Source organism: Achroia grisella, unplaced genomic scaffold, assembly GCF_030625045.1.
Source record: "Achroia grisella isolate CSIRO2021 unplaced genomic scaffold, CSIRO_AGI_Agris_v1 utg947, whole genome shotgun sequence".
In the NCBI taxonomy this organism is placed as follows: domain Eukaryota; kingdom Metazoa; phylum Arthropoda; class Insecta; order Lepidoptera; family Pyralidae; genus Achroia; species Achroia grisella.
Window position 1 is genome coordinate 1,499,674 of NW_026713071.1, and position 19,170 is coordinate 1,518,843.

General features: G+C 36.4%; 1 protein-coding gene across 2 annotated transcripts; it reads left to right on the top strand.

The window, feature by feature from the left end:
- Window positions 1-2,127: 2,127 nt before the first annotated feature.
- On the top strand, window positions 2,128-16,422 carry LOC131854095 (troponin T, skeletal muscle). Of its 2 annotated transcripts, XM_059205218.1 has the most exons (14): window positions 2,128-2,251; window positions 5,212-5,252; window positions 5,679-5,720; window positions 6,452-6,469; window positions 6,879-6,896; window positions 7,710-7,737; window positions 7,985-8,110; window positions 8,366-8,581; window positions 9,275-9,493; window positions 10,298-10,390; window positions 11,236-11,316; window positions 12,962-13,040; window positions 14,910-15,127; window positions 16,205-16,422. In XM_059205218.1, exons 2-13 carry the CDS (start codon window positions 5,230-5,232, stop codon window positions 15,125-15,127), a joined length of 1,161 nt encoding a protein of 386 aa, XP_059061201.1. In that variant the 5' UTR covers window positions 2,128-2,251; window positions 5,212-5,229; the 3' UTR covers window positions 16,205-16,422. The 2 variants fall into 2 exon arrangements, with proteins under 2 accessions (XP_059061201.1, XP_059061202.1); XM_059205219.1 differs by lacking the exon at window positions 6,879-6,896.
- Window positions 16,423-19,170: the final 2,748 nt, after the last annotated feature.

Here is a 19,170-nt window from a genome sequence, read left to right on the forward strand (position 1 = left end):
TGTGGAGATATGTGTGGATGGAGGTAAGATAATTATATACAATACACCAGCTGTGCCCACGGTTTCACCCGTATGAAATTTTAGCCTGAATTATTCTGATGTATAAATAAGCTACATTACTGCAAAGTTTCATCAAAATCCGTGCAGTAGTTTTAGCATGAAAAAGTTCCAACAATCCACCAATCCATCCATACTTACAAACTTCCGCGTTTATAATATTAGTAAGAACCTGGAAGGCACTCAAAGTTATAGTCTTTTTTAAATTTAATTCGAGGTGACAATGAATGTTATTGTTAATGATTTTATGAACGGGAAAAATTTAGTTCAAACAGTAATGAGAATAGAAGAATTTTGACGGCCTGGGTGGCACACCGCCTTACTTCCGATGGTCGCGGGTTCGATTCCTCGCACGATACAAATATTTGTATTCATGACATGAATATGGATATATTGACGATAATGATCATGTTTACATGGAATACGTCAGGACGTATATGAATGGAATGAGATAATTTACAAATTACAACTTTGTTAAAATAATGTGTTACACAAAATCCTTCATGGAGACACCGCCCTGGGGAAGGCAAACGGGTATTGTGAGAATCCTACACACTAAGAACTCCAAGATGTCCCCCAGCGCCATATGCAAATTACAACTTAGTTAAAATAATGTGTTACACAAAATCCTTCAAGGAGACCCCGCCTCGGGGAAGGCAAACGGGTATTGCGAGAATCCTACCCTCTAAGAACTCCAAGATGTCCCCCAGCGCCATGTGCAAATTACAACTTTGTTAAAATAATGTGTTACACAAAATCCTTCATGGAGACACCGCCCTGGGGAAGGCAAACGGGTATTGTGAGAATCCTACACACTAAGAACTCCAAGATGTCCCCCAGCGCCATGTGCAAATTACAACTTAGTTAAAATAATGTGTTACACAAAATCCTTCATGGAGACCCCGCCCCGGGGAAGGCAAACGGGTATTGTGAGAATCCTACACACTAAGAACTCCAAGATGTCCCCCAGCGCCATATACAAATTACAACTTTGTTAAAATAATGTGTTACACAAAATCCTTCATGGAGAACCCGCCCCGGGGAAGGCAAGCGGGTATTGTGAGAATCCTACACACTAAGAACTCCAAGATGTCCCCCAGCGACATGTGCAAATTACAACTTAGTTAAAATAATGTGTTACACAAAATCCTTCATGGAGAACCCGCCCCGGCGAAGGCAAGCGGGTATTGTGAGAATCCTACACACTAAGAACTCCAAGATGTCCCCCAGCGCCATATGCAAATTACAACTTAGTTAAAATAATGTGTTACACAAAATCCTTCAAGGAGACCCCGCCTCGGGGAAGGCAAACGGGTATTGTGAGAATCCTACCCTCATGATGATCATCAGATGTCCCTCATCCAGCGCCATGTGCCGGAGACGCGGGATCGAATGGCAATCCACCGCGACGAATGTTAGACGCGGACTGTCCTAACGGAACCCTGGTCTGAGGCCGCGAGGTTGATTAAAAGTACGTCCTAATGTTACTTTTTCTTATACCGTCTAGTTTCTTTCTTTTGCCTAATTTATATTAGGGTCTGTTCGGGTTACGAACACAGATTAGACTATTTGCTTTTGCAATAGCATTGCTGGTGGTCAGTGTGGATACTCTATTCTCTGAATTGAATTTAAAAATGAATCTGTTAATGTAAACATGTACAACATTTATTTGAAAAGAATATGAGCTGAGCTTCTTCTCATCTCGAAATCATCCGAACTGACGGTAGATTTGACGTACCATAAGAGTCTGTAATAGACCAACATGAATAAAGATATTTTGAATTTTTGGAATTGTAAGGTACGATAGGACTAAAGTACCAAAAATGGATATAAGTCCCTAATAAAGAATAAAAGAGCCTTTATTTATCTCATTATATGAAAGAGAAGAGAAGGTTACACTTGTCGATCGGACTTGACCAGCTGTTGCGAGTGGCCGTTGCACTTGCAGGTGACGCCGACGGAGACGACACCGCCGGATTCCCTTCAGAAACCGGAGCTGGCTCGTAATCGGCTCAAAAATGACCGCCGCTATATTTATCCGTGGGGGGACGGGTGGGGAGCGCCCGTGGCCCGCGAAGCGCCCGCACCGTTCAGAGCCGCCCCGGTCGCCGCGGACTCCACATTCCAACGTCGCTGTGCTGCCGGTCCAAGAACCAGTGCGAGTGACTGAGTGACCGTCTTCTACCCGTGCGACGTAAGTGCCGTGTCTAGTGCTGTGTGCTAGTGCTGTGGAACATTCTGGACCCTGTGCCACGGGACCCGAAAGACAATAGGTGTTGTGATGGGGTGATCTAAAAATATACGCGCCAAAAGCGGGCGGCGCGGACGACGCTGAAATAGAAGCACCATGTATAGCGCGTATTATGTTACAGCGCGCGCAGTGTAACCGTATGCGTTTGGTGCTTCGCGCGGAAATTCTATGGAAACTCGGATATATTTTTAAGGCCCCATTACACTATACAGATATTTACACTCTACGAGGCAAAAACTTCCATTTTTCACAATTTATAAAAAAAAGTATAGAAATGACGATAAAAATACGAGTTGTTAGAAACGAACATTTAACTATATTGGTACCATTTGCAAACAACTTTGTAGATATAATATCTAAATTTTGAACGGAAATCGTCTACCACATTAGTACATTACATAATTAAGTAGGTATGTAGTTAAAACAGCAGGAAAATCTTTTTGATATGTTAATAGTGAAAATTGCTAACTCCTATAATAGTGAGAAGTGTTGGGATATCAAATAAAAACCAAATAACACTCAAGAAACTGACAGTAGAAATATGAAAATAAGTTTTTAAATCTATAATATAAATATATATAGTTTAAATTACATTCCTTGTGACTTTCAAACTGATTAATATATGATAATCGTTCCATATTGATATTCAGTGAATATTTCAGTTACACCTGTATTCTTAGGTATATAATGGAAACATTAAATCAGTAAATGGTGTAACGGAAACAATAAATTAGCATCTAAAAATAATAATAAAATATATTTAAATTTCATTTATAACGTATTCTCTAATACAAATCATAAATATGATAAATCAAGTATCTTTGCGGATATATATGTCAAGAGAGAAGATTTAGGTCAGAACGGAAATGAAATTAGTGAAGGCGGAAGATGACCCAATTACCTGACACAAAGCTAGTTCTTCTATTAAAGTTATTATTAAACAAACATAAAATTAAAAAAAATATAATATTAAATTCCAATTAAATAATATAATTATTTTTATACACAATAAAGTTAAATACAATAGTCTACTACTTAAATTTAAATAATTCGTTAAAAGTATAAAAATAGGTTAAGGAAATTTCCAACAATAAATAAGTTGGTATATCATACATACTCAAAATTACTTAAAAAAACTTGGAGTGACAAATTTGTTAAGTAGATTTATTAATACAGTACAAAATAAATTGCATTAAATTATTAAATTTACATAGACTTTTAATACTATAGAAAAAAAATTACTCTATTCCAAATTGGTACTCTCTGTCTCGAAAGATCATTAGCGATTCAGCTTAGAAATGCTAATGTCAAAAGAACCTTTTCATAGTACTTTTGTTGTCTCTATATTGTGTGACTCGTGAGAAAAAAAATATAGATATTTTGTAAAAAAAAAGAAAAACAAGAAACGTAAAAAATTTAATTTGGAATCTACTCTATTATAAAAAAAATCCAAATTAAAAAAAAATAATGGAACAAATTTTCTGCTATTAACTAAATTAATAATTATAATCTGTAGAAAAATTGTTTGGCTGCTCGTAATTCGAGTCGTAAGCCCCGTTCGCCGTCAGTTGTATGCGAGAAATCCAATTTTACACAATTTGAACGCGTGCCAGCGTTGGCTGCGCGCTGTAGGTGTACTTAATGGCTCGAAAGATAAAACCGAGCGAAACTAAAAATAAAATGTAGACTTCATAAACATCAACCACGTTTCCTACGGTCACGATGAGCGCGCCCACGCATATTTTTTTTTTGTAATTTTTGGCGCAAAGACAAAACGTTCATTTCAGATGAAAAAAAAATGTTTATTGTAATGATCGGAATTTAACAGATTGAAAAAATGACGTAATATTATCGGCATGTTTGAAAAGAATTAAATTCGCATTTATGTCCAACAGAGTAAGAATAAATAAGTGAAATAATTATGATAAATAATTTTAATAAAGAATAATTATTATTTGATTATATTATAGAGTTTAGTTTAAAATAGTATCAAAATCTACAAGACGCTATATATCCGTAGACCAAATTTCAGTTTTTAATTTCAGAGCATGCTTAAAACCAATTATATCAAAATCTACTATTAAACCGTTCCGCATAAAAAATACAAAGCAAAACCAAGCAGCATAATAACTATCTCAATGTAATAACATGTATTAGGGGTATAAAATGTCCATCTTTACAACTGTCAAATTCTTAGTTTATATCACACATTAGCCACTCTACGGCATATATTTATAGATATCGCTATCAAAAACATTCATAGAGACAATGTAAATCCAATTGATATAATACCAGCTTCCCGCCCCGGCTTTGCACTGGTGTACATGTATTATACATATAAAGCTTCCTCTTGAATCGCCTGTCTATTGCTAAAACTATTGAAATCCGTTGCGTAGTTTAATAGATCTGAGCGGACAGACAGCGGTAGCGACTTTATTTTATACTATGTAAAGATTGATAAATCGCCAATGGAATTACATTTCTAATTCTCTAATTATTGGCCACATTACAAATAAACAAAGACATACCTACGTAACTACTAAAGCTTGCCAATAAATTGCAGTGTAATACTGCTATTTATTGGAACTTTTTTTTTTAATGGCATACATGCTGGCGACGACCAGATGGTAAGTAGCTGCCTATATATATGAACACTACGGCCATCACGTTATCACGGAACGCCCGTAATATCGCTCAAGCATTAGGTTCATATTATTTCAGTACCGTATTGTATCCTGCAACAAAAACACAGCTTACAAGCAAACTACTTGCTCGCTGAAATAGGTGAGACTAAAGGTAGCCACGCAGACGACTTTGAATAAAGTCTGCCTCGGTCCAGTTAAAAATACCATAAGAATTGATGCAAAATACTAAAGTGTACTAAATTTATTTATGTATTTCAGACCCAATAAACCACCAACATGTCTGACGAAGAGGAATATTCGTAAGTATACAAAACATATTATAAACATATCAAATAAATACACAAGTAGAACAGAATTTTTTAAACACATATATACAGACAGAGAACCAAAAATCTCTACGATATACAAATATTCAATATCCGAAACTTGGGCGCTGGCAGAAGATGAATTGTGCATTATAACCATTGGATAACCAACGGAAAATCCATAGCTAGATAGACAAATTGAAACTGTTTAATTACTTGTATGGAATTAAACTGTACGAGATCAAATAATGCATATCTGACGCATTTTCTGTCTACGTCCATGATACCAAAAGTGTTACCAAGTCACTAACACCAATGTGATAATTGTCAATTCCTGCATTATTTGTGTCAGATGCCTGAGATTCCATCAATTCCTCACTTCATTTATACCCAGTGTTAACCCCCACCTCTGTTCCACAGTGGCTCCGAGGAGGAGGAAGTAGAAGAAGAAGTTCCGGAGACGTAAGTTTATCATCAATATGTCAACATCTTCAATCTATCTTCAAAGATCTAGTTCTGTTTAGATGTGTTTGGAGTTTGACCACTTGAGCTTTCATGGGCCTGGTTTATTACTTTGCCTTGGCGAAACTGTCATTTTCAAAACTATTAGAGGTCAAAGCAAACCTACGTAAATACATCGAGATTCAGTTTCTGTACAAGGTGTGGACGATTTGAGGCATGATCGCAAGTGTGTCCCCCAATTTCTTCGAGCTCCCAATTCTTGGGCTTGTTGCACGCCCTCACCAAATCCTATTATCTCTTTTGTTGCAGGAAGTAAGTGGCGTGTCCTTTTGGTTCCGGCACTCACATTAGCTTGGCTCATTTAGGCTAAGTTTAGACGCTATGCTAATGCTTCCAACGCTTAAGTTGTCGCCTCTATTGCTTTCAGATAATCACTAAACAATTAGGTGCTGCCGCGCCGCAATACCGAACTTCATTAACCCTTGTCATGATCTAATATCTGACAGTGTGATCCTGTTGGAGAGGTCAGTACTGGACTGATCGTCTACTAGTTATATAATAATGGACTATACTCCAACTGGACTGGATTTTACTTTATCTCGTATGCATTTTAACTCCGTAAGCTTCTTGTATTTTTTATTCGTTATTTTTTTACAAATTGTTCGAATTATAATTGTGTATATTTCTTTTTCCCATTGTGTTCATCGTCGTGCCGTTGTTGCTCCGTGAAGACCCGCCCCGAAACAAGAGTAAGTACACAGATTATGCACGTTATGTACAACGCTTCGCTTAATAGCAGAGAATTATGTATTGTGGGCATAAATTTGGAATGATTGGCATACAATAACATTTACAGTATCTGGCGGATACCTGCCCGCTTGTTGGATTAAATTACTTCAAAATTTTTTGGGATTCTATAGAAGTGTACATTTACATTGGCTTCTAAGGCAGTGTTTGTGTCGTGGATGCGCAGAATAATTTTTTCACCGCTTCATTTGTTATTCTCTTTGGACCCCTAAACTATTTACTGTTACTCAATGAACCAAAGGGTGAGCCCCTTCAATCAGAACAAGAAATATTTGTGGTACGGTATTGAGTATCGGCATTAGTGGGGCTATTTTGTGACATTAGAGGCTGATTGTTGTTTTCTGTTTCTAGGAGTAGACCATCGATCGCGTAAGTTGCACCGCTCTCTGTGGTGTCACTAACTATAATCCCAACATTAACTGGAAACGGCGCGTGCGCATCTTTTACGATCGCACCAAAATTCCGGATTTATCATCGCACCAGATGACCGGCCGGTAAACTTATAACTGCGCAACGTCAGCGGGCTATTTATGTCGGTTGGTAGGCAATCTATTTTCGTATACCACCACGCTGCGCCCGCGCCGTTTCGAAGGAATGAGAATTCGGTCAGCAGGCAACTACCTGTTCGAGTTGCCTCGCCGGATTCCTAGATAATTGCATGAACAGAGTATGATTTCAGAGCATGAATAATACAATTATCTATAATATGTATATGTACAACATCTCCATAGTAATTGTTATTCTAGTCACGATGTAAACCCCAAAAATTACATAATACCCAAGTGGAAACCATACACGCTTTAACGACAATAATGCCAAGACAATAATATGATAGACAGATAGACAATTAGTATATGGAAAACGATTTAATATTATATTAAAACACAGATAATCATATAACAGAACAAGTGTTAACAGTCGTCCTTATGTTTATGAAAAAAATGAGAATAATAGCTAAACCATAACTATATGTACAAAATCTAAACTACTGCTTGGACGCTACTAAAATAGCGTTTCAGCAGACGAACTTATACCCTAACGTAAAACAACAAACAAACTGATAAACTCAGCCACCGTAACCTATATATTTTATGTATTGTAGCCGTTTTATAACGGTTTTCTAACATTTAACAATTGCAGAATTGATATATCGAGTCGCTAATGGTCTTAATATTTTCACAGGGGTGAAGGAGATCCAGAATTCATCAAGGTGAATATTTGATTCTGTTTTCTTTTATGTTAGAAATGAGCTTGTGGTTAACCGTATTTCCGGTTGAAGTTAAATTACAGGGTATATATAGCACATTAGACCTCAACAATGAATAAACACGTACAATAGATTATATAATAGTAAATACATAAAAAAGTGTATCTATTTGTAAAGTCCAGCTCTCTATAGCACAAATCTATGGTACCTATCACTAAACGATCTATAAACGACATTTAACTAATTGCAGCGTCAAGACCAGAAGCGGTCGGACTTGGACGAACAGTTGAAGGAATACATCAACGAATGGCGCAAACAACGGGCCAAGGAGGAGGACGAGCTCAAGAGGCTGAAGGAGAAACAGGCTAAGCGCAAGGTGAGACAATCTTTCCATGTTTTGTTTATCAAACTGTCAATGATCAGTATTTCTTACTTAAATTATTTGGTAAACAATTCAATTAAATCATTCAGTGAAAACGGTTTTGGTAAAGATATTTTATCCATTCATACCCTCACCACCAGAATTCAGGATTTAGAGGCTATTTTAAACTAATAACGTCGTGGTAAACGTAACATTTGACAGACTACATAATTCTATTATTTTATTTAAAGTATTCTTATAACAAAATAGGTCTCGCGCGCTGAGGAAGAGAAACGCCTCGCGCAGAAGAAGAAGGAAGAAGAAGAGAGGAGAGTCCGCGAGATTGAGGAAAAGAAACAGCGGGATATCGAAGAGAAGAGGCAACGGTTGGAGGAAGCAGAAAAGAAACGCCAGGCTATGCTCCAGGCGATGAAGGAATCCAGCAAAACCGGACCAAACTTCACCATTCAGAAAAAGAGCGACAACGTAAGTTTATATCGTATTTAGAGTTTGCGAGTATAACTAGCGTATGTTAGAGTGAGAAAGAGTAGGTTTGGAATCGTGAGGAAAAGTCCTGACCGCATACCTTGAGACAAGCAAAATGGCACAAAATAAGTTATTAAAAATATATATCATCAGTATTTCCTATTACTATGTCGCCAATAAATAATTCTCGTGAAGTTTTGACAAAAATAGCATAATTAGCATGAGACAACTTATGAAAGGGAGAGCAAGGCCAAGCGGAACTCTATGTATTAGTAGTAAGGTTGATGAGACCTTTGGCACTGCATTTAAAATAGCATTTAATATTACCTTTATTCAAATAAATTCAATTAATGCATTTTGAACTCATTTTTTTATTCTAACGCTTATTCGGAATTAGGAACTATTGAACCAAGAAAGGACGAGCAGGAAACTTGTCTGTTACTCTTTTAAATAAATGTAGTAATCATTTTACATAAACAACCAAATCGCAGGAATTAATAAGAGTTAAAATATTAAATAAACAATTAGTTAAAGAACAATATAAATCAGTCGTAATAAGACACCTAATTTTTATGTGTTGACCAAATTTTAATCACTGTCTTTTCATTTTTCTGTATAAGTTGTGGTAGTAACCACAGAGTCATGTTGAAAATCTATTAACAAAACTAATTATATTATTGTTTATGATGACAGTTCGGCCTGTCCAATGCTCAACTGGAACGCAACAAGACCAAGGAGCAGCTGGAGGAGGAAAAGAAAATCTCCCTCTCAATCCGCATCAAGCCCCTGAACATCGACAACCTCTCAGTAGACAAACTCAGACAGAAGGCCACCGAACTCTGGGATTGCATCGTCAAACTCGAGACTGAGAAGTACGATCTCGAGGAAAGGCAAAAAAGGCAGGACTACGACGTAAGTATCGCTATGTTTTGTCAAATTAGGTGTTACTTTGCGGAAGTACACTTCATTGCTTAATAGATTTGTATTATTTTGTCTAATTCCGCTATCATTAGCATGTGTAAGACCACAAATATTCCATACGGAAAGCGGGTAGGTTTCCGCTGCTTATAGCGTTACGACCTTCTCTATTGGTGATAAAATTCCGATGATTATTGAATCTATTCCAATTTGCACCACTTGTTTCGCTTTTCAACGTGGCATCATCAGAAATGCATTAAAAGAGTTTGCATATAGCTTTGAATTCTAGTGAAGTCTCCGAATAATCAGAGGACTTAAACAAAGTAATATACTTTGTTTAAGTCCAATTACAAATCAATAAGTAAGTAGGTATTGCTAACTTTTGACCCTTTTAATGCAATATAAGAATTGGATTAAGTCTATGGCAGTATTATATCAAAATTCCTAATAGATAAATTATTGAAGATGTCTTTCTATAGTTTACTAGCAACGATCTATAACTTCGCCTACAGATGCCAAAGTTAAAAAGTACCTCTCCAAATCAAATGGCTATATGTTAAATTTCATATTGACGGACAAATTTAGGCCTATAATATTTTTTATTAGTTTGGATTTTTATTTCTGTATTAGTTATTTACCTATATTTCAATAACATTTGAGTTTTATGGTCTATATTAGATATATCATCATATTCAAAATATCAACCGACTGGTATTCGATTGTTTTCTGAACTGTAAGTGTAACAACGCAGTTGCAGTAATGCAGTTGTAACAACTAAATGTGGTTCTTTGTTAACAGTTAAAAGAGCTCAAAGAAAGACAGAAGCAACAGTTGAGGCACAAAGCCCTCAAGAAGGGTCTCGACCCAGAGGCACTCACAGGCAAACATCCGGTAAGCACGTAATAATATCACTATATTTACAATCTAAATACAGAAATGCCCTTCTGCGTAAAGTTTTTTTTATTGATGGAATGGTGCACCCGCCTGCGCTAACGGTTTACGCTGGCGGGACACAAGTGGAGGATGTGGATGTAAAAAGTATACGCTGGCAGTATCCACTTCTTGAATATTCCATGGCGTCACCAATAAATATATCTAACAATATATATTTTTTTATTATTGTAATACAAATAATATGAGCCTGGGAACTAAATTAGGTGCAAGGCCTATATCTCAGGAGACCAGAAGATCAAATAAACAAATACAAATAAACTTACTGTAAGCATTTTTTTTTTCTACGACTCATTCAGAACGCAGACTCGTCACGAGAAACTTGCGTGTTGGTCTTTTAAATAAATACAGAACTATAGTTCTGTATTACATTTTTAGATGTGGTGTGAATACAAATTGCCAAATAGCAAAATGTATATAGATCTTTGCCACTTATTATCTAACTAGCTGTGCCCGCGACGTCGTTCGCGTGGTTATCAAAAGCACTTCATACATATTTTTTGGGTAACTTGAGTTTAACCGTTTACGCAGCGCACACAACGGAAACCCTCAAATAACTTTCCCCTTTTTGCAACATTTTTCACTGATGCTTCGCTTCTATTGGTCATAGCGTAATGTTATATACCCTAAAACCTTCCTCGACAAACGGACTATCCAACACAGAAAGAAGTTTTCTATAACCTGCAGTTCCTGAGATTAGAGCATTGAAACAAACAAACAAGCTTTAAAATATTAGTATAGATGCGCTATCAGTCGTTCTAATTTCATTTTGTTTTATTTTGCAGCCCAAAATCCAAGTTGCGTCCAAGTACGAGAGGCGTGTCGACACGCGGTCTTACGACGACAAAAAGAAGTTGTTCGAGGGTGTAAGTATACATTTAACATAAACACTGACTGAAACACTACGTATCTTGTTATTGACGACGTCGGTGGTCTAGCGGTTAACCGCTGACTTACTTCTGATTGTCGTTGGTTCGATCCCTGCAGAATACGAACATTGTTGAGTATGATTGTTCGTATTGACCAGGGTGATTTTCTACATGTAGTATATATGCATGTAATTACAAAAAAATGTATTTATGTATTTCTATCACACGTTTAATACCCATAGTTCTACTTAGTTTGGGACTAGACGAATCTGTGTGAATTGTAATCTAATAAGAGTTAAATTTAGAATATTTTTTTGTATAGGTAATATCTTTAACAGATGTTCCAAATTCGAGCCACATAAAAGTAATGAAGTAACCATCAAATTCAGTGTAACCGAACTTTGGCAGATTAAAAAACAGCTATGTTTCGATGGAAGGGTGATATAGGGCAGTGCAATTACAGGGTTCATATTTCGTAGTTGAAGGGTTGTCACATGATGACGGGATGCTCGTGGTACTCTTACCACTTACCATCTTTGGGGCTGTAAGCATGAGGTTTTCTCGTGACACTACGGCATGGGGATTTTAAAGAAGGGTATATTAAAGTTTCTAATATGTCGGCAATGCTCACGTGACACCCATGGTGTCTCAGGTGTCCGTAGGCTACGGTAACCCTTTACCATGAGCTGGACCGTATGCTTGTTTGCTACTAAGGCAGTATAAAAAAAATTACCTTTTCAATTAAAATTAGGAAAGTTGAAAATATACAATTTAAATGCAGGGCTACGATACCCAAACCGCTGAATTATTGGATAAGATGTGGAACGAGAGGATGGACGAATTCATGAACCGGACAAAGAGTAAGCGTGCACCGTGCACTAGTCCCGTCGCCCGGTAGTCCTCACAACTCGCATGTACTTGACCTTCCGTCATTCCGTCCACGCTCGTATTTATGGGAATGACATCCAACCTCGTACATGAACATACAACCCTTTGGTACAATCGGCCACAATAAAATAGAAATAATCTTAATCGAATTTCAAATCAAAAATAATTTATTCATGTTGCAAATTTTAGGAATATTTGTTTTCCTACTTTTATTTAATGTAAGCAATTTTAATCTATTTAAAAGTTTATTTTTATTATTAAAAAAAATCTATCAGTACATTCCGAATACATTAAGGGTTAACTTTAATGGAATCTTAATTACATCTAATACCTATTTTAAAATCAATATTTATTGTTTTTTGTATTCATTAAACCTTAATGGTAAATATATTGTGGTAATTCTCTATTAACTAAATTTTATATTTATGGTCGTATTTTATGCCATACCATTTAGACCATTCGAGAAAAAAACCAAATTCTATCTCTCTCTCTCTCTCCCGTATATCTCGACGCCTGGTAAATTAAAATAGTTTTCACATAAGATTCTAACATTCATAATAATTCGTTGTTTTTGATAGCGCGCTCATTGTTTTGTTGTTAAAGACAAATGAATTAATTTATTGTCGCCGACTGTACCGACCACATATTACAAGAACGTGTGTGATGCACTGTCCATCCAAGCACGTCATTTCCCCGTTTATGAATATTCCCGTGTATGTATGTATATTGACCCCGGTGTTAACCATTCATCTAGGACCTAGAGAAATTCAACAAGGACTTCCTGGAGAAGGTGTGGCACGAGAGGGCAGAGCAGTTCGGTGGCAGGCAAAAGGGTAAGAACATTACATTCACGACTGCATCCCAGATGGGGTAATCAGAGATACTGTAAACTTGATGTGCTCACATTTTTCTGGGTATACTTGTATTCAATTTCAATTCGAGCTTAAAATTTTCTTGAATTAAGACAATCATTTTAAGAAAACGTTTCTTTCAATTTATATTTTGTTAACGATGTTTTCATCGCCAGAGAGTTAGTCAAAATTTTTAATTAAATTACAACATATTTTTTGCTCATAGCCCGATTCGAACTCACAAAAGTTCAGATAAATAAACCTAATTGTAACCATTATGCAATGATGCTCTCAGATTTTTAATTTGAGTATTAAAACAAAACTACTATACAAATAACGCTCTCAAAGAGTCTTAAATTACGAATATATTTTTTTCGAACTACTCTAATGACATTGGCCGCAGCTGGCCTTTACAGCTTCACCAGACGATAGGGTACGAGTGCAGATGGCACTCCAAACCAGCGTAAGGACTTATAGAGCGGCTGAAAGCCAATTCCCGCCTGACTGTATAAACGATTATGCAATAACAATCTCAAAGAGACGTAGAAGGACTTATGGACGACTGAAGGCCAACTCCTGCCTGATGAATAAACTCCTATACAATAAACATTCTCCAAAATTACGCAATCTTTTTACAAATTACATTTCAATTTGTTAGTTCTTAAATTTAATTAGAAGTGAGACTTTACGCTTTAAACACCCTTCAATATATATTAATTATTTACATACATACAAATAATTCATAGAATGAAGTACTTTTTGGTCCTTTCCTTTTACATTTGTAATTAACGACAATTTTTTCATTATTGTTTGAGTTTTACTAACTATGTAGATTTTCCTGAAATATTTATTTCAATCAACGTTTTCCACTCCCCCTATTGAAGAATGAGCATAGAAATGACGACTTCTTTCATTCTTACGTTACGAATGTACGAGAATATAATGGCAACACTATAAGTACAAATTGCCGTTTCTAATCCCATTCTTTGACCGCACAGATAGTACATATAGTATGGATATGACATTATAATTATAAAAAAATAATTTAGGATACCAATCAAATCAAATCATCTGACTTTTATGGTATGTCAAATCTTCCGTCAGTTCGTAATGCTTTCGAGCTAAGAACTAACAAGAAACTCAGCTCTTCTTAGCAAATGAACTTGTATAATTACAAATATACAGTATTGAAATACTGTATTTTTGTCAAAAAGAAATAGAACAGACCAATGATATTATAGCTCTGGAGAAGACATAAGAAATAGAAATAATCTTTATTCAAATAAACTTAATATAAGCACTTACTCATCACAAGAAGAATGAGCAAGAAACTTGTGTGCTGCTTTTTAAAATAAATATTGATTTACTTATATTTAATTAACAACAAGGATTAGGCATGCGACAATCAACATAGAAACCGCTACGCACTTCATTTCTGTTCAATCAGATAACATTGTCAGCGCTATGAATTTTAAGTTAGATAAAAAACGTATATAAAAATTCTGAATATGTTTATATACATATTTTTGACTAGTGATGTTACTAAATATTCCTACTAGATATATTTAGTAACATCACGTACGTCACAGGAAGCAGTGTCTAATATGTTTAGTAGTACCACAGATAAGATAATAATTCAATACTAATAGAACAAATAACACAATATTACATAGTAATTATTAACTTCGGCAATAGAACTAATTAAATATTTTAATTAATGATTATGAATTTCAAAATAAAACCTTACTTCAAATCACTGCCAACCTTGTACGGTTGCTGTCATAATGATAACTGTATCAATATACAAATAACAGTATATAAAGTTCTAATACCAGTACTTGTGTTCCACAGCGAGACTGCCCAAGTGGTTCGGCGAGAGGCCCGGCAAAAAGAAGGGCGAACCCGAATCACCCGAGGGCGAGGAAGACGTCAAGGCTGAACCTGAGGACGATGAGCCCCTATATGAGCCCGAGCCCGAGGAAGAAGAGGAAGAGGTAGTCGAGGAGGAAGAAGAGGAAGAAGAGGAGGAAGAGGAAGAGGAAGAAGAAGAAGAGGAAGAAGAGGAATAAGTTAGTATACAGTTTATTAGGATATATTTTCAACTCTCTAGTGGTGTTGTTATACACGCACCAGTGGCGTAACAATAATTCTATTGTCAGAGTGGATAAAACAGAGAGAACTTTATGAATGGCGTAAACCGAGAAATAATCTATCATTTTATACTAAAACAATATGTTTAGTGAGTAGTTTCGGGGACCATTCAATGCAACGAAACAATCAAATGTTTCCTATTTATAATATTAGTAGAGACAGCTGTCTAGCTAGCTAGTACTTATTACTACTAGCTTTTGCCCGCAGCTTTGCTCGCGTTAATTTATCCCCTTAGGGGTGGAATTTATCAAAATCCTTTCTTAGGGGATGCCTACGTCATAGTAGCTTTATGCATGCAAAGTCTCAGCCCGATCGGTTTAGAATTGACAAAGTTTCATACAAACTTTCATCCCCTATTTTATCCCCTTGAGGGTAGAATTAATCAAAATCCTTTCTTAGCGGATGCCTACGTCATAACATCTACCTTCATGCCAAATTTCAGCCCGATCCGTTCAGTGGTTTGGGCTGTGCACTGATATATATATTTAGATATACGAAAGTGTCTCCTGTCTGTATGTTTGTTACCTTTGCATGCCTAAGCGGCTAACCCTGGTGCGATCAGCTTGTTTAATTTTAATACTTTATTGCAACAACATTACAATGACATAAAATAAAAAACAAAACATTGAAAATAATAAGTCCAACGGTCTTATCTCTAATACAATCTCTTCCAGACAACGGGTTAAATGTAACATTTTATATGTATGTAAATAAATTTAACACAGAGATCTCTTTTAGAGATAAGTGTGTAGTTTTGTATTAATTAATTTAATTTAAACACCTCAGTTATCTCTAGAAAAACCGTTTATTTCGTAACTTGTCTTAAATCTATCTTTTGTACACACTCAATGCTCTATGGGTCCGGAGTAGCCATAGACTTTATCCATATATTCTTTTAAGTCGTTTATCACTAATACTAAGTCCTCCCTTGTTAACATTATTTCTAATGAATATATATACATTTAGTGTGTAATAAATAATATATATTGTTACAGATATGAGTAAGTGACGACCAGGGGACTATACTGCCGACACGGGCCGGCCGCGTCGGGCTGTACTGTTTTGTAACCAATCCATTAACTTATTTCTATTATAAATTAATTTTATTATTTATACTGTTGAATCATTCGTTACGGAACATGCACTTGCATTGTACAACGCCGCACCTCTATCTTAGGGCGTTACAATAAACTAATTTATTTCATAAGGCTGACTAGTTTTTTATTTACACCCACATATTATAGTCTCCAGGGTCATATATTATATGAAGACTAGCTACTAGCCCCGGCTTCACACGGGTGTACAAGTATTATATAAACATTGCTCTTGAATCACTCTATCTATTTAAAAAAAAACCGCCTCAAAATCCGTTGCGTAGTTTTAAAGATTTAAGCATACATAGGGAAGGACAGACAGCGACAGCCTTTGTTTTATACTATGTAATGATTATATATTAAGGAAGGTGTTACATATGAATGTGGATGGTTATCAGGCAGAGGAAGGCCGAAAAAGATGGATGAACTGTGTGAAAGATGATATGGTAAGAAAGGGAGTAAATAACGCGATGACTGCGAACAGGGATGAATGGAAGAGATAAACATATTACGACGACCACAAATAAATGGTAATAAAGCAGATGATGAGGATGATATACTCTCCAGGTGTTCAAAACTCGAACAGTTCTTTATTTTTTATACTACGACGGTGGCTAACAAGCTTACGGCCTATCTGATGGTAAACAGTTACCGTAGCCTATAGACGCCTCAAACACCAGGGGACGCATCATACACCAAAATAACATTTCTTATAAATTTTGTCTGTCTGTCTGTTTATTCCGCCTAATCTCTGAAATGGCTGGACCGATTTTGACGCGACTTTTTTTGGAAGGTATCTGATGTAATAAGAAGTAACTTAGGCTACTTTTATTTTTAAAAAATAAACTTAAGCTCCACGCGGACGAAGTCGCGGGAACAGCTATTATCAATAATTATACTTCTAAATATATATAACTCAAAGGTGACTGACTCAGCTCACTAAGTCAAAAAACTGTCACCCGCAATCATCCTCACGGACAGCAAGTCATCGCTGATGGAACTGTCCAATCATAACAGCACCAATCATCTTTGTAACAACATCTTTAAATCACTCCATTTAGCCAAACACCACAACATCAACATTTCATTCATTTGGATCCGATCACACATCGGGATATCTGGCAATGAGGAGGCCGACCTCGCGGCCAAATCAGCAGCCAACTCCCATTCATCCCCCTCATTCTGCAAATTCCCCCTCAGCTACATAAAACATCACTTCATGCAGTTAAGTAAAGCCGAACTAGAGGACTTATACGACGCGACAGACAATTGCCAGTATACCAAGCAGTGGTGCAGCAACTACGCTGAGCTGCTGCTTGTGATACAGGCCTTCCCTCCAAACTTTCATTTCACCCAGCTTCTCACCGGTCATTCATACTCCAAGTCATACCTCAAACGGTTCGGGATCACCTCGGACGACAAATGCCCTTGCAACGATGATGCTCCGCAAACTATGGAGCATCTCGTCAAGGAGTGTCCGAGGTTTGGTCCCACGAGATCGACCATGAGACGGCCTGTAGCATGGTTCGGGTCTCAGAACCATTCCATCTCCCATCCATCATCAAACATCAATCAACCATCGACACTTTCACATCACACATATCATACATCATTCACAACCTCAAACATTTTAATCAAACATAATCATCATCACCAACATTCCCATACCTCCATCATCATCATCATTCTCATACCATCATCATATCCATACCATCGTCATCCAAACCACCAACGTCTTTATTTTACTTTTCGTTTTGTTATTTTGTTTAATCTTCTGTTATTTGTTTTGTTTTATCTCTATTGTTGTTTTGTTTTGTTCTTTTATTCTTGTTTTATATTGTTTTGATTGTCTTCGTATTTTTTATTTTTTTTTGTTGATTTTGTTTCTTCGGTAATTTTGTTTTATGTTTTGTTATATAAATAATTGTATATATTTCTAAAAATGTATATATTTCAATAATAATATTCTAATGACACCTACTAAAATCAAAACTTGCTAAATCATAATAAACTCTGCTGAAGCGAGCGTAAACCACAGGCGCAAACGCTAAAGTATTGAGTACAACAAAGATATTCTCAATTTGGGAAAAAAAAAAAAAGCTCACTAAGTCAGTCTTGAGGTGACTGACTTAGCTCACTAAGTCAGTCACCTTTGAGTTATATACTTATATTGTCCACGCACAGCTCAAACCACTGGATTTAACGGGCTGACATTTGGTATGCAGGTACATGTTATGACGTAGGCATCCGCTAAGAAAGGATTTTGATTAATTCTACCCCCAAGGTGATAAAATAGGGGATGAAAGTTTGTATGAAACTTTGTCAATTTTAAACCGATCGGGCTGAGACTTTGCATGCATAAAGCTACTATGACGTAGGCATCCCCTAAGTAAGGATTTTGATTTAATCAGTGTTCGCAACCTGAACAGACCAGTTCCCATAAGCAGCACTCGTTCACGAGTATGACGTATGTAGGTATAGTATGAAGTAATAAAGAAAACTGCCATATTTATTAATTTTTAATACCTTTAATTCAATTATATAATAATTCAATTTTATTCAATTATATAATATTCATAAACTAATTACACGAATCTAAACAACATTACCTCGTTACGCAGATAATATATCGTCCAATACGTACCTACACTACGAAACGATAGATGCACTGTAGGGATGAAAACTTACAAATACCCAGCCGCAGCTGGCCTTTACAGCTTCACCGGATGATAGGGGGCGAGTGCAGATGGCACTCCAAACCTCTGGAAGGACTTATGGAGCGGCTGAAGGCCAACTCCCGCCTGACGAATACGACTTTAGTCTGAAGGCACCGCTAGAGGTTCGAACCTCGGCTCAGGCGTTGTAAT